General features: G+C 42.4%; 1 protein-coding gene across 1 annotated transcript; it reads right to left on the reverse strand.

The window, feature by feature from the left end:
- Positions 1–137: 137 nt before the first annotated feature.
- Positions 138–12,546, reverse strand: LOC120061369 (renin-like). Its single transcript, XM_039011136.1, has 9 exons — positions 12,372–12,546; positions 10,731–10,884; positions 10,467–10,590; positions 3,134–3,252; positions 2,717–2,913; positions 1,640–1,762; positions 1,141–1,285; positions 929–1,027; positions 138–751 (listed from the first exon to the last, which is right to left on the reverse strand). Exons 1-9 carry the CDS (start codon positions 12,446–12,448, stop codon positions 590–592), a joined length of 1,200 nt encoding a protein of 399 aa, XP_038867064.1. The 5' UTR covers positions 12,449–12,546; the 3' UTR covers positions 138–589.
- Between the last annotated feature and the right edge of the window lie 592 nt (positions 12,547–13,138).

Genomic DNA, 13,138 nt, shown 5'->3' on the forward strand with positions numbered 1-13,138 from the left:
CTGCGGTCAGTGAATGAGGAACACTTTGTTTTCTGCTGGAGTTTCCCCTGATGAAAAACAGACATTCTGACAACTTAGAGTGCAAACAAAATTCCTTGACTGCAGACAATAACAATAATATAGACATTTCCATTAAAGAAGCTTTATTCTTGTTACATCATGACATTGTAGACAGTGCTATTACATGAGGATTGTTTAAAAAAAAATTAACTATGACATGACATCAGCATGCCATGTGATATATAACACAAAATAAGTGTGTTGTTGTTAGCTGCACGTCAATGATCGTCAACTAAAAACAAAGATGTATTCTGATTGGGTGATACGAGGTGAAAAGTGCAATTGGCACAGATTGAATTCAAAATGATGACTTGACATGGCAGAATGCAAGAAGTATAAAAAAGATGGGGACAAAGGGCAGGCCCTGTGATAAAGACACAGAGAAAGAGAGAGAAAGAAAGAGAAACGCAATAATAGAGTGTAAGTGAGAAATACAGGCTGATAGTAAGAGACAGTAACAGAGACAAAGAGAGTATGAAGGAAGTAAGAGCAAGAGAGTGAAAGCTTGGTGGCTAAGCAGAGGCTCCTGTCAGACTGCTGTGGCGAAGCCTATGCGGTTGTTGCGACGGTCAAACTCTGTGTAGTAGCGGGCGATGAAGTTAGCTCCCAGGATCCAGATAGGGCCAGTAGGAGGCGGCACATCCAAACCCCTAAAGGTCACACTACAGATGTCCTCTCCAAACTGAGATTGCTGCAGACGGAGAGCAAATCATAAAAAAATACTGATAAAGACTTCCATAAATGTGTATTTATAAAACCTACATGTCACATCTATAACACAAAGTAAACATGACATAGTAGCTACAAATGTAAACATGACAATTGCCCTGTACGGTATATCCCAGTTGCGCCAATTTCCGTTACTTACCCATAAGATGTAGTCCTCCTCAGTGAGTGAGTACTCATGTCCTCCGAGGTGGAAGGTGACACTGGGTAAGGACTTCACCAGGTCACAGTTTACAGTGTACTGAAAGGAGAAAAAACAACACATCTTATTCCACCCATAAGGTAAGGTAAGATGCTAGTTAAGAGACTGTTTAGGCAATAAAGATACAGTCTGTGGCTCTGTGATGTACATACCCCTCCCTCTGCCAGTTCTGTGGCTCCAATGGTTTTCATCAGTACAGACACAGAGGAGGCGGGGCCTGTGATGTAGGAGGAGCCTGTGTCAATCACTGCCGTACAGCCTTCCTTACAGAACAGCATCTCCTCCCCCACTGTCACCCTGGGAGAGAGAGAGAGAAAAAGAGAGAGAAAATTACACACACATACACATGTAAAGTTCATTGACACAGGAAAATGTGTATATACTGACCCACAGATAAACAAACAAACAGACAGAGACAGACAGACAACTTGCACATCAGTGGAGGTTGGTGAGAAGAGCTATAGGAGGACGGGCTCATTGTAATGGCTGGACTGGAATTAATGGAACGGAGTCAAACGTGGTTTCCATATATTTGATACCATTGCATTTATTCCATTCTAGCCATTACAATGAGCCTGTCCTCCTATAGCTCCTCCCACCAGCCTCCACTGTTGCACATGTACACATACACACATAGCTGTCACATCTCACCCTTTCATGTTGACCTCCCATTTTCCTGCCTCACTGGTGCCCATGTAGTTGAAGGTACCAGTGTAGTACTCTGGGTCTGTTCCTCCCATCACTAGCTCTCCACCTGGTTTGTGCATTGGGTCCCTGAGAGAAGAAAAACAGATTGCCCGGATTACTATTCATAGGTTGCACCTCCATCAATCGGTTGCATCATGCCATTGTTGTGCACGTTTTCAAGCCGCCCTCTGCCTTAGTGGTGCCAAAAAGTTGTAATAAGCTCAGTCATTCTGAACGGGGGCCACCCAGTCACTCTGAACGGGGGCCACCCAGTGTGCAAAACCTGATTGAATCAGCATTGTTTCCCCTTCATTTCAACCAAAGAAATATTTGTGATGTTGAATCAATGTGGAAAACTGATTGGATTTGCAAAAAGTCATCAACATAAGAGAACTTTGTCAATGATATGGTGACAATTTTTGTTGATTTCACATTGAATTCACGATAGTTGATGACAAAAGTAGACATTGAAATGACATCCGTGCCCAGTGGGTAATGACTGTTTCATCTAACTTTCACTATAGTAGCCTGGAAATGCAGTGACATTGCTAAAGTAGGCAAATATATTGTTAAACATGGACTTAAAGGAGATTGGAATAATACTGTGAAAATTATGATAATGCCCTTTTAGTGTAATACCTGTTTGAAAAGGACATTTTGCCTGTTTTGGTGGGATGGAGTCTTGGCCTGCCAGGTGACACCACCAGGCAATAAATTAGTTAATAGACCAATAAGAAATAGAGTTCCAAACCTCTCTGCCAATGTCAGCTAGTTCTCAGTTTTCCCCTCCCCACTCAGACCATTGAAAGACAGTCCTAGCTAAATTATTGCTTGAGAAATGTCTCTTTCCTAAGAAGCTATATTTGATTCTTATTGACCATTTCAATTTGAAAACAATCACAGTAAGGTACATAATTGGTACCTAGAAATTATTTGATATTGAGATAAAGGTCCAATGCAGCCATTTTTAAGTAAAAAGAAGTCTACTTATCTCAAGTCTGAATCAGGCCCTATATAAACAGTGACAGTGATATCACCTACTTGCTATAATAGACAGAGAAGACCTCCTCCTTGAGGACGTGCTGGGACATGATGCGGTCGAACACAGGGGTGATACCGTCAATGGCCACGTTGGGGTAGCCCATCCCAAGGACCCCGTCAAACTTGGCAAAGATGAAGGGGATGGCAGGCAGGGCTGTGGCCTCTGCAAATACCTGGACCACTGGGATGCCACCCACCTGGGGAATGCACAGAGTAAGATATAAATTGTCCCTCAATACCTAGATCCAGGTTTACCCCTAGTAAGATAATCCTTCAGTAGATCAGTACTTATGGGCAATGTCTACTACTTTTCCCATATTGATCACAAAAAAGCATGTTTAAAAGGGATGATAGGACACAGATGAGGAGAAAGGGTACGAAGATTATTTTCTTAGAGTGGTGTAACGTTACACTCACCACAACCACATCCTCACTCAGGAATCCCCTGACGTTTCCAGAGGCATACTGGATGGAGAAACCTGTCCCGTTCTTGATGTGCGTCCGGGACTTAGAACTGTCGTATCTGTTGTGGGTAACTGGGAGTTCAAAGGTCATTGTGTCATAATCGTCCAGGAAGCAATTAAACATACAGGTTTTATGTGTGTGTGTGGGAGGCCAGGGGGACATGCTCATTTTGGAAGTGGGCTGTTCATTTGACGGCTACATGTAGCAGGCCATTGCAGAGAAGCTGCATAAGTACCAGCCCCTTGTGGCATGCTTGGACACCCTCGGGTGTAGGTGCAAGCTGGAGGCTCTGATATTTGGCAGTCTCGGCCACGTACACAGGCTTGCAGTGCATGGCCTCCAGATTGCGGGCCTGACAAACTATGGCAAAGCTATTGGGTAAGTACTGTGCTGTTCAGCTGTCGTGGGCTGCCTCGCTGGTTGGAGAAGGAGGTGCTTTCTGTATCCTTGAATGCCATGCATACGGGGATCTTTGAAATGGTTGGATCCTTTTTTTGTAAATTTGATTAGTGGATTCAAATAAAATGTTTAAAATGTGTGTGTTTGTATGTGTGTGTGTGCGCATGCGTGTGCATGTGTGTAGGGCCATCATGCACCCCAAAAATATGAGGTGGCACAAAGTACGCTAGCATGGCTCGGGGGTTGAGAATTTTACATTATTCAAACACCTGAGATATCTTTTTCCTGCTATCTAGAGACACTTAATATGTTTCTCTGCATCTCTGCTAAAACCTGGGTAAAAGATTGAAAAGAATGCGAGTCTTATTCAGTACATTTAGTTATGGCTCGCTTTTATAAAGTCTACCATCCTTGTCAGCAGGAGTGCCAGCTAAGATACAGCTAACTGCCAAAATAATGGAAACACTTGAGTAAATGAGACATACAAAGTATATTGAAAGCAGGTGCTTCATTATATGGTTCCTCAATTAATTAAGCAATTAACCTTTTACAGCAGTGGGCTAAATCAGGTTGTTTGGCAGTATTAAATATATCTACTTTGTAACAAAAGTACACACCTCACACACATGGTTATGGGCTTTAAAAAATTCAACCTGTACCATGTCAGATATAGAGTCGGAACAGAGTCAATGTGCAGGGGCACCACATACACTTAGGCTGGAGTCATTAAAACTAGTTTTTTCAAACACTCCACAAGTTTCTTGTTAACAAACTATAGTGTTGGCAAGTCGGTTAGGACACCTTCTTTGTGCATGAGACAAGTCATTTTTTCAACAATTGTTTACAGACAGATTATTTCACTTAATCACAATTCCAGTAGGTCAGAAGTTTACATACACTAAGTTGACTGTGCTTTTAAACAGTTTGGAAAAGTCCAGAAAATGATGTCATGGCTTTATAAGCGTCTGATAGGCTAATTGACATCATTTGAGTCAATTGGAGGTGAACCTGTGGATGTATTTCTAGGCCTACCTTCAAACTCAGTGCCTCTTTGCTTGACATCATGGGAACATCTAAAGAAATTAGCCAAGACCTCAGAATAAAAATTGTAGACCTCCACAAGTCTAGTTCATCCTTGGGAGCAATTTCCAAATGCCCGAAGGTAACACGTTCATCTGTACAAACAATAGTATGCAAGTATAAACACCGTGGGACCACGCGGCCATCATACCGCTCAGGAAGGAGACGCGTTCTGTCTCCTAGAGATGAACGTACTTTGGTGCGAAAAGTGCAAATCAATCCCAGAACAACAGCAAGGGACCTTGTGAAGATGCTGGAGGAAACAGGTACAAAAGTATCTATATCTACAGTAAAACGAGTCCTATATCGACATAACCTGAAAGGCCGCTCAGCAAGGAAGAAGCCACTGCTCCAAAACTGCCATAAAAAAGGCAGACTACGGTTTGCAACTGCACACGGGGACGAAGATCGTAGTTTTTAGTTTTTTTAATGTCCTCTGGTCTGATGAAACAAAAATAGAATTGTTTGGCCATAATGACCGTCGTTATGTTTGGAGGAAAAAGGGGGAGGCTTGCAAGATGAAGAACACCATCCCAACCGTGAAGCACGGGGGTGGCAGCATCATGTTGTGGGGGTGCTTTGCTGCAGGAGGGACTAGTGCACTTCACAAAATAGATGACATCATGACGAAGGAAAATTATGTGGATATATTGAAGCAACATCTCAAGACATCAGTCAGGAAGTTAAAGCTTGGTCGTAAATGGGTCTTCCAAATGGACAATGACCACAAGCATACTTCCAAAGTTGTGGCAAGATGGCTTGAGGACCACAAAGTCAAGGTATTGGAGTGGCCATCACAAAGCCCTGACCTCAATCCCATAGAAAATTTGTGGGCAGAACTGAAAAAGCATGTGCGAGCAAGGACGCCTACAAACCTGACTCAGTTACACCAGCTCTGTCAAGTGGAATGGGCCAAAATTCACCCAACTAATGGTGGGAGGCTTGTGGAAGGCTACCCGAAACGTTGTCAGGAATTGTGAAAAACTGAGTTTAAATGTATTTGGCTAAGGTGTATGTAAACTTCCGATTTCAACTGTACATAGAGTTATTAAAGTGACTATGCATAGATAATAACAGTGTAGCAGCAGTGTAGAAGGGTGGGCAATGCAAATAGTCTGGGTAGCCATTTGATTAGATGTTCAGGAGTCTTATGATTTGGCGGTAGAAGCCTCTTAGACCTAGACTTGGTGCTCTGGTACCGCTTGCCGTGCGGTAGCAGAGAGAACAGTCTATGACTAGGGTGGCTGGAGTCCTTGACAATTTTTAGGGCCTTCCTCTGACACTGCCTTGTATAGAGGTCCTGGATGGCAAGAAGCTTGGCCCCGGTAAATACTGGGCTGTATGCACTGCCCTTTCTAGTGCCTTGCGGTCGGAGGCCGAGCAGTTGCAAAACCAGGCAGTGATGAAACCTGTCAGGATGCTCTCGATGGTGCAGCTGTAAAACCTTTTAAGGATCTGAGGACCCATGCCAAATCTTTTCAGTCTCCTGAGGGGGAATAGATTTGTTGTGCCATCTTCACAACTGTCTTGGTGTGCTTGACCATGTTAGTTTGTTGGTGATGTGGACACCAAGGAACTTGAAGCTCTCAACCTGCTCCACTGTAGCGCTGTTGGTGAGAATGGGGGCGTGCTCGGTCCTCCTTTTCCTGTAATCCGCAATCATCTCCTTTGTCTTGCTCACGTTGAGGGAGAGGTTGTTGTCCTTGCACCACACGGTCAGGTCTCTGACCTCCTCCCTGTAGGCTGTCTCATCGTTGTCGGTGATCAGGCCTACCACTGTTGTGTCATCGGCAAACTTAATGATGGTGTTGGAGTTGTGCCTGGCCGTGCAGTCGTGAGTGAACATGGAGTAAAGTAGGGGACTGAGCACGCACCCCTGAGGGGCCCCGTGTTGAGGATCAGTATAGCGGATGTGTTGTTACCTACCCTTACCACCTGGGGGAAGTCTAGGATCCACTTGCAGAGGGAGGTGTTTAGTCCCAGGGTAGTTAGCTTAGTGACGAGCTTTAAGGGCACTATGGTGTTTAACACTGAGCTGTAGTCAAAGAATAGTATTCTCACATAGGCGTTCCTTTTGTCCAGGTGTGAAAGGGCAGTGTGGAGTGCAATAGAGATTGAGTCATCTGTGGATCTATTGGGGCAGTATGTAAATTGCAATTATAATTGTAAAAAGTAATTTTTCAAACAATTGTTTACAGACAAATTATTTCACTGTATCACAATTCTAGTGGGTCAGAAGTTTACATACACTAAGTTGAGTGTGCCTTTAAAACAGTTACACGAGCTCTGTCAGAAGGAATGGGCAAAAATTCACCCAACTTATTGTGGGAAGCTTGTGGAAGGCTACCCGAAACGTTTGACCCAAGTTAAACAATTTAAAGGCAATGCTTCTAAATACTAATTAAGTGTATGTAAACTTCTGACCCACTGGGAATGTGATGAAAGTATTAAAAGCTTAAATAAATTATTCTCTCTGCTATTATTCTGACATTTCACATTCTTAAAATAATGTGGTGATCCTAACTGACCTAAGACAGGGAATTTTTTACTCGGATTGAATGTCAGGAATTGTGAAAAACTGAATTTAAATGTATTTGGCTAAGGTGTATGTAAACTTCCGACTTCAACTGTACATTGTTCAAATACTTTGACGAACTATTGTCATTCTCAATTGATTCTAAAAATAGACTTAATTTACTTGCTGTTTAAGGTGAAGAAAAATTACTTTGAGAAGCTCCACAGCTCATTAGGGGTGGTGAGTCAAGACAATTAGAAATACTATCAGACATCCCCAAATGGGCACAATTAAAGGCCTACATTTGTGCGCAGGCCAGGTAGACTAGTCCTACTTCTATATGCGTAATCAGGTGTGCGTCCTTACTCACCATTGACTGGAGCATTTCAAACAAAAGACAATGAATGAATTGACAAAACTCATAAATGGAATGAAATAAACAGAAACTTGTTTCTCACAAGTGTAGCATAGGTTGTGAGTTCTTCAAGACACTCCGACAATGAAAAATGGTAAATGACTGTTATAATAATAATAATAATAAATTGAATGCATTAAAAGAAATGACCATAACCAACAAACGTCACAGATTCAAAATTATAGCAATTAATGGTAAATGTAAACTAGTACTTGTGATATATGTTACGGGGAATTTATAGACACAGTGAACAATGCACACAATTAAGTTTATGAAACTATGAACCCATAAAATGGCGGGAGAGAGCCTATTCTGGAGAGAGACGTTCCTTGTGCATCTGAGCCCCAATCCCCATATTCTTGGACTGTGGAGTCCTCAATGCATTAGTCCACTGAGACAGGTGCAATGCAGAACTTGACATTTTTGCCATCCATTGTGACATTGTTCTAGGATAACCAACCTTTCAATTAATGGCAATGCATCATTAGCCATTAATGCTAGGTTACACCGTTTTTTCAGATTACAGTCTCCAGTATCAACATTTCCAAGCAAACAAAAACAGGGAGAAGGGGAAGTCTGTAGACATGCTGAGATTAACGAACATAATCTTTGCCTTCACAAGATCATAACATATTCAAATACAGTATGTCCCCTTTTATGTTGTACACCTTCAGCAGAGGAATTATATTTCTGAGTGCATGATATTAAGTTTAACTGGTATATAGGATGTTCTATGGATGTTCTTAATTATACTGCAGTAATTTATGTCTGAGATTATAAGACCATCCTTGACATATCTGTATACATTCATCATTATCAATAGTGCTTCCCAGGTCTTCCTCACGTTTTTGTTTGACCTGTTTGTGTCATCGGAAAAAGCCTCTATCAACCCTTGATCCAGTTTAGAAATCAACTTTACAGGGTTGTTAGACTGCCTTAAAATAGTTTCCATTTTTGAAGCTTCCGGCTTGTCCAGTGTTAATAAAATGTTGTTTCTGCAAAAAAAAAAGTTAACCTCAGTGCCGTCACAGACTGGTCTCCCCATGGTTGCCTGACCTGCTGAGACCCCTGTCACCATCTGATCCTACTCAGAGGCATGACAATGTATTACCATGATGTACATTTATACATGATATTATCCAAGAATAGAATCAATGGTTCAATAATTGAAAAGGCCATTATTCCCAGATCCCAGGCTATAGCCTACCCATCAACAAAACAATGAATGTTGTATCCGTTCACTGATTGTTATAATAATACACTGCAAAATTCACTTCAGCTCTGTAGACTGGTCTTCCCTGGCTGTCTGACCCTGCTGGGACACCTGTCACCATCTGATCCTGCTAAGACATGATGAGCATAGTGTTGTGTACTGACTGTGCACTGTAGAGCTGTTTATACCGTGTCCATGTGAAAAGTAGAGAATTAGCTATGGAAACTGACAGATCAATAGCCGTTACATTGCTATACTGACTAATAAAAACTCGCATTGCGCTGTAAAAAAACTTCAGCATAATCGGTCTTCAGTTTGGCCGCTGGTTTCACCCGGCACAGCCAGAAGAGGACTGGCCTGGTTCCTCTCTAGGTTTCTTCCTAGGTTTTGGCCTTTCTAGGGAGTTTTTCCTAGCCACCGTGCTTCTACACCTGCATTGCTTGCTGTTTGGGGTTTTAGGCTGGGTTTCTGTACAGCACTTTGAGATATCAGCTGATGTACAAAGGGCTATATAAAAAATACATTTCAAATAAATTTGATTTGATTCAGGTCTAGTGTGATTGAGGCAAAAATAATAGTAAAGTTAGTGAGCTAGCTAGCTTTAATGGTAGATCAACTGGCAAAAACTAGCCTAGTCAATTTACTTCTGTTGAAACGGGACAAAAAGGCTACAAACATTTCCATACACACAACAGCTGCTAGATGCTGCTACGTGACAGACAACTAGAGGCTAGAGCTGAACTAGTTGTGGTAGCTACAAGCTAGCTAGTTCATTTTCTTCAGACAGAACTTCAAATCGAGAGAGGATGAAACATTAGCTAGCGTTACATGTCAGTTACACTACTAGCTCAGCACTGTGAATAAATACTTTTTTTTCTGTTAAGTCAAACAAAAGTTACCTTGCCAGCTACATCAGTCAAATAAAGAGACGCGAGTTTCTGCTCTGCTTGCTTTTATAACTCAGAGAAAAAGTGCAACACACAGAGACGGCAGCTGCAGACAACAACACCGTGCTGGCCCTATAATAATATCTTTGCCTTCACACAGCCTGTCCGTACACTCTGTGGTGTCCACGCAGTCCTAAATCCAGCCGTCTGATATCGGCAAACAGCCAACTGACCGCTCTGAGGCGTCCGCATGGTCCTAAAGCACACCGATTCTCCTTTTTGTATCACAGTGCAATTTTAAAACTGGGGAGGGGGGGGGGCAAAAATAAAATTTTAGAATGTGGGAGGGGTCAAGTCCCCCCCGTCCCCAGTGAAAGTTACACCCTTGCATTTATGGGAGACTCTAGAGCGGCGCCTGAGACAGTGTTTTCCACCACCATCAACAAAACACCAAATTATGGAATTTCTCTTGGAAAAATTGTGTTGCATTCCCGGTGTTTCCTTTATTTTGGCAGTTACGCGTAGTTAGATAAACTAGCTACTCTAACTTGATTGTTGGCTTCTTGGTAGCTAGTTATGAGGTAGTGAAATTGGAAACCCATCTGGGTTAGCTAAAGTCAACTTCATAAAATGTGTAGGTGGCTAGTAGTATTACAGATAAAACATTTTTTTTTTCAAGAGGACAGATCTAAGGGGCCCTTGCCCCTGTGCCCCCTATGGGCATGACGTCTCTGAATGTGTGTGTGTGTGTGTGTGTTTGTGTGCACTGTACTTACAGCAGGCAGTATAGAGAGGGGAACAGCTGTGTGAGGGCACCCACAGGTTGGCTGAGCCTGTATCAAACACTACGTTGAACATCTGGGCAGGAGAACCAATACTGATCTCCCCATAGTACTGGGTCTGAGAAGCAGAGAGAAGAAGCAGCAATGAATAATTTACCCAACTAAGTTTGGCACGTGCTTAGTGTTCTCTCATTTGGAACATAATGTTTCCATGTCAATTGCATCTACAGTATGGGTGGTCAGTGCAGTGTCTCTCACATCCAGGTAGTTGATGAGGGGGGTGGGGGCTGTCCCGTTGCTGGGGGAGAGGTCATCTTTGCTCTTCTGGGCCAATTCAGTGAATAACTGCGCTGGGGACACACCCATCTCATGTAGGGTTTCTCTTATGGAGGGCATCTTCTTCAGACTGATCCTGATTAGATATGACGACAGTGAGGAAAAATCATCCAATAGAATGATACATAGGAAGTGAGCAGGGGTGGGATGGGACTGGGGGGTATACAATGCATTCTGCAATCATGGACCATTGTTGACATGAGACCATGTGTCCTCATGAGACCATGTGTCCCCATGTCTGTATAACGTTGTTTCTACAGCTCTGCCAAAATACACATTCTCAAATGATTTAGTTTAGAAAAATTGTCTGGTTTAAATTGATAAAACACCTCAAAGTATCCATTCAAGCTTCTTCACTGTCTATTTTAACGATCCAGAGCAGTCAAAAACATGATTTTCCTGCTTTTTATAAATATTTCCACACAATGAGGCTGGAATAATACTGTGAAATTGTGAAAATTAGGATAATACCGTTTCATTTTAAGAGCAGTTTGAAAATACATGTCTGCCTATTTTGGTGGGATGGAGTTTTGCCCTGCCTGGTAAATAAGTTAATAGACCAATAAGATGGAGAGTTTCAAACCTCTCTGCCAATAGTTTTCAGTTTTCCGCTCCCCACTCAGATCACTCCCAGACAGTCCCAAAAATGATTGCTTGAGAAATTGCTCTTTGCTAGGAAGCTATTTTGTTTTTGACAATTTAATTAGAAAACAATCCCAGTAAGTTATTTAATTGCTAACCAGAAATAATTTCATATTGAGGTTCATTACACATTGCAGAGTAGGACTGTTGGTTCCACTTTTCTGGGCTCCGTTATTTACTTAACAAATAAGGACTACTCAAAATGTGCACTTATAAATCATATCATTTTAATCAAATTACAGCTGTAAACAGAAGTCAAAGATCAAACATCAAACATACAACTGATGTCTCTTCTGAGTTCTGCAAAATAGGAAAAGTCCAAGTTGCTTTTAATGTGCTTGCAGTCAACTCCTAGTGATGTTACTGCCTACGTCAACACCTTCTACTCATGAGACCATGCATATACAGTTATACAAACTTGCAGGAGAGAACAATAGTTCCAGTGTTTTCTAAGGGCTCAGCAGTGATTTCCCACTCCCCAAGTTGCTTTATGGTGGTATGTCTGACTTGTCTCTTATCTCTTTCACTCCCCTGCAGGGTTCTGTGTCTATGAATCTCTTTTAGCCTTGAGGCGATTTCTCAGACACCCTGTTTTGACTGCAATAACTCACACATCTCTCAGACCATTTCTTATAAGAAGCAGAGACTAGAAAATAACTGTGGAACAATATTAAACCTTATAAAGAATATATATTGCTAATCTGTAGTCCAGGACCCTATAAATGTAGTGGGGGAGGGGTCTTATAGCCCTTCCTCTTCTATTAATACAGCATAAGCATAATCGATTATTATAATACATCAAACATTTGTTGCAGCCCCTATCATGACCCCAAGTTGACCCCATCAGGACCATAGCATTTAGGTTCATTACACAGTAGACAACATACAGTGATAAAAACACAAAGAAAAAGATGGCGTTACCTTTGTAAGGCATGGCTGGTGGTCATCGTGAGTGACAGAGTAATCACACACACCCAGCATTGCATCAGCAGGGCCATGGAGACCCTGGAGTGTGAAGGAGTGTGCGAGGAGATGCACAAGTTAACTTGACTAGGTTTTCCTTGTACCGTTCCTCCGGGAAAACCAGCTAGTTGTACATCTGATCTTCTGAAAGATTGGCCCCTCTCTGTCTGTCTACTCTTTTTATACCAGCTCTGAGCTTCCCTAAAAGTGTCCACCAACCCTTTCCCTCCATTCTACCTCACCCAGCCCTCCCTTGAAAAACAGGTCCCAGGGTGAGATGTGAACTGTGACCCTTGGGAACAGACTGGAGACAGAAAGCAGGGATGAGAGAGAGCGAGAGAGAGAGCTCTCTGACCAGGCTGGGTTTACATCATGGCTGCAGGGTGAACATCGATTAAGGCCTGTGAGAAGAGGAGTGGGAGCCTTGGGGTGGGGGAGGGAGAAGGGAGAAGCTTTAGGGGGGACAGAGGAGTAGGAAAGGGTGCTGATTTGGATTACCCAGGCGTAGGACACAGAAACGAGCCCTGTGGAATCTGTAAAGGAGTCAATTTATACTTGAATTGTGTGGCGAATTGAATGGTGTGACAAAGGCATTTAATCTATATGTGGCCAGTGGCTATAACATCTGAAATCAATGATTGCCAGATGATACTCATATGTAATATGTAGACAATGCAGAGAAGGGAGAAGCTTTAAAGGGGACAGGGAAATAGGAGAAGGATGCT

Source organism: Salvelinus namaycush, chromosome 16 (genome assembly GCF_016432855.1).
Source record: "Salvelinus namaycush isolate Seneca chromosome 16, SaNama_1.0, whole genome shotgun sequence".
NCBI lineage: Eukaryota > Metazoa > Chordata > Actinopteri > Salmoniformes > Salmonidae > Salvelinus > Salvelinus namaycush.

Coding starts and splice junctions, on each gene's coding strand:
- LOC120061369 (XM_039011136.1), bottom strand. CDS start 12,448: ATGGCCCTGCTGATGCAATGCTGGGTGTGTGTGATTACTCTGTCACTC. Junction 10,591..10,730: donor CCCTCATCAACTACCTGGAT/GTGAGAGACACT, acceptor TCTGCTTCTCAG/ACCCAGTACTATGGGGAGAT. Junction 1,286..1,639: donor TGGGAGGTCAACATGAAAGG/GTGAGATGTGAC, acceptor TCTCTCTCCCAG/GGTGACAGTGGGGGAGGAGA.